Genomic DNA, 2,735 nt, shown 5'->3' with positions numbered 1-2,735 from the left:
TGCTGGTACCCTGCCAGCACCTCATGGTACCTACCTGTCCTGACGTTGTGGTTGATGCCCCCCACCACAATGGTGGCGTTGGCAATGGGCTCGCCCTGCTGGTCCGTCACCACGCCCTTGATTCCCCGATGGATCTGGGTGAGGAAAGGGATGAGTGGAACTGTGTGGGACAGGTGGGGCAGCTGTGGCCATGTCCCAGTACACACCTGCTCCATGAAGGTGAGCAGGGACTCCTTGTTGTTCTCCCACTCCTGCTGCAGCTCACTCTCATGGGGGAACTTGTCACAGCCCAGGTAAATGGAGAGCTCCAGGCAGTTGGTGTGCAGGTAGCTGAAGTCATTCATACCTGCAAGAGCATAGATACGCCCACCCAGCTGCTTGCTCACCTGCCAGTGGCTGGGTTACGGGGCAGCCACGCCACTGGCCCCAACTTACTGCCAGCCCGGGGGTGCCACTTGGCGCCCTGCACGATGCCCATGGCATCAGTCATGTCCTGGGTGTCGCAGCCCCCGCGGAAGGTCTCGGTCATGGTGAGGTGTGCCGAGGCATAGGAGATGGGGAGCCAGCGGAACACGGCGTGGTCAGGTGTCTCCTGCAGCTCGGACTGCTCATCCTCATAGTCCAGTGGACGAGGGGCAGCTGCTGGCGTTGGGGGGCTGGGTCGGACCGTGTCGAAGGGGAAGGACACCAGCTTCTCCCCACCCTGCAGGTTGGCTCCCAGTACGAAGGGGTTCTTGTCCATCCACACCATGACAGCCCGTGTCTCCACTGCCACCTGTGAGGCGGGCACAGGGCATGAGGTGTCACCCCCTGCCACACTCTCCCCACCCCTGTCCCGCCCCTGTGCCCCGTGCCACACTCACCGCCGCATCCTCGGACAGGTAGTGCTCCGGGATGGGGATGTGGTGGTTGGGGAACTGGTGGGGCACCAGCCGCCTCTCCTCAGCTGCCCACAATGCTGAGGCCAGGTCAGGGAAGTTCTCAAAGAGGTCAAAGCCTTCCTCTGTCCAATGGCCCAGTGCCCAGTTGCCCAGTTCGGAGCCCTGCGGGCAGCCCAGGACACTGGTGAGTCCTGGGGGGCTGTACCCCACCACCCGTGTCCCATCCCACCACTCCAAGTCCTGTCCCCTGCCCCACCATCCCATCCCATCCCATCCCATCCCATCCCATCCCATCCCATCCCATCCCATCCCATCGCTCCCGGTCCCATCCCCTTCTCTGACATCTCAGGTGCCCAGCTTGGAGCCCTGCGGCCAGCCCAGGGCAGTGGTGAGCTGCGAGGAGGGGGCTGCATCCCGCGACTTTGCCGTCCCATCCCAGTGCCCCACAGCCCATCCCAGCACCCCACATCCTACCCCACTGCTCCACTGTCCTCCCTCAGTGCCTCACGGTGCATCCCACCCTGCTGCCCCCTCACCGCCTCATGGGCCAGCTCGTAGCCGTCGGGGTTGAGGGACGGGACTAGGTGGATGCGGGTGTCGGTGACCAGGCCCCGCACGCGGGGATTCCCATCCTGGTACTCCTTGCACAGGAACTGCATCAGCAGCAGCAGCAGCTCCCGGCCCAGCGCCTCATTCCCGTGCAGCCCCGCCGTGTACCGGAACTCGGGCTCACCTGAGGTGCGGGGTGAGCAGGGTCAGCAAACTCTGGGGACCACAGCTGGGGGCCCCCAATCCCTCACACCCCCCTCACCCGTCTCGTGCTCGCCCGGGTTGTCGGAAACCTCCATGGCGTAGATCTTCAGCCCCCGTGAGCTCTTGCCAATGTTGTAGATGCGGGTGATGGTGGGACACTCCTCATTCACCACCTTCATCAGCTGCAGGGTGGGGAGAGATGGGGGCAGTGCTTGGAGGGGAAGAGCCCACACCCTGCAGAGAACCCCACCCCCAAGGAGGATCCCACACTACGGAGATGCCCACCACCATGGAAGTGCCCACAACCACAGAGAATGCCATGCCCCAAAGGTGTGCCCACTTCTCATGGAGGATCCCACCTGACAGAGAATCCCACCACCATGGAAGATCCCATCCCCAATAAAGCTGCTCATCCCCAAGGAGGTTCCCACCCACGTGGAGGATCCAACCCACTCCTCCCCAAGGATCTCACCACCATGAAGGATCCCACAACCCAGGGTGTTCCAACCCCATAGAGGATGCCACCCCATGGATTTGTTCACAGAGTATTCCATCCCCTGCAGAGGACCCCACCCCATGCCCACCTGCCTCATGTCCTTGTAGGAGTGGTGTCGGAAGTCCAGGTTGTCCGTGGAGGTCACCTCATTCTGCTGGGTGTAGTAGCTGCTGACAGCTGTGGAGGGGACAGGGACACAGCAGTGGGGGGTGGCTGCAGAGATCCCCCCCTCCCCCCCGTGGCCCCCAGGCTGCGTTGGGGTGACTGTTACCAGACAGGGGACACCCCAGGACCTCGAGGCGCAGGCAGAGGCTCCCATTCCAGCGCTGGGGGTAGATGCGGATGTATCGGGCCACCACTGGCTCAGGGAACTCACTCAACACCGGTGTGTCCTTGTCCACGTTGCCATAAAACATCTGCCGAGGAGGGAGAGATGTACCCAAGAGGGTCCGTGTTGCTCCCACGTCACCCGTCCAGAACAGGTCCCCACCATCTCCTCGTAGCCATTGCTGTACATAACCCAGTGCTGGCTGTCATTGCTGAAGCCCACGTAGAAACTGGTGACAAAGTCATCGCTGTGGGAGGACAGGGACAGGTTGGGACAG

General features: G+C 62.6%; 1 protein-coding gene across 1 annotated transcript in view; it reads right to left on the bottom strand.

Annotated features, from left to right (window-relative positions):
• The window catches only part of AEBP1 (AE binding protein 1), a 9,819-nt gene that overhangs the window by 1,072 nt on the left and 6,012 nt on the right, over window positions 1-2,735 (bottom strand). Inside the window, exons 10-18 of the mRNA XM_017738699.1 lie at window positions 2,621-2,731; window positions 2,402-2,546; window positions 2,219-2,307; window positions 1,693-1,816; window positions 1,418-1,614; window positions 864-1,043; window positions 436-775; window positions 207-346; window positions 4-134 (exon numbers count right to left, since the gene is read on the bottom strand). Of these exons, the coding sequence (XP_017594188.1) occupies window positions 4-134; window positions 207-346; window positions 436-775; window positions 864-1,043; window positions 1,418-1,614; window positions 1,693-1,816; window positions 2,219-2,307; window positions 2,402-2,546; window positions 2,621-2,731 (1,457 nt within the window). The remainder of the gene's footprint in view (window positions 1-3; window positions 135-206; window positions 347-435; window positions 776-863; window positions 1,044-1,417; window positions 1,615-1,692; window positions 1,817-2,218; window positions 2,308-2,401; window positions 2,547-2,620; window positions 2,732-2,735) is intronic.

The sequence above is a fragment of the Corvus brachyrhynchos genome, unplaced genomic scaffold, assembly GCF_000691975.1.
Source record: "Corvus brachyrhynchos isolate BGI_N302 unplaced genomic scaffold, ASM69197v1 scaffold141, whole genome shotgun sequence".
Classification (NCBI taxonomy): domain Eukaryota; kingdom Metazoa; phylum Chordata; class Aves; order Passeriformes; family Corvidae; genus Corvus; species Corvus brachyrhynchos.
The sequence above is the reverse complement of the archived record's forward strand: the minus strand, read 5'-3'. Positions and strand labels throughout refer to the sequence as shown.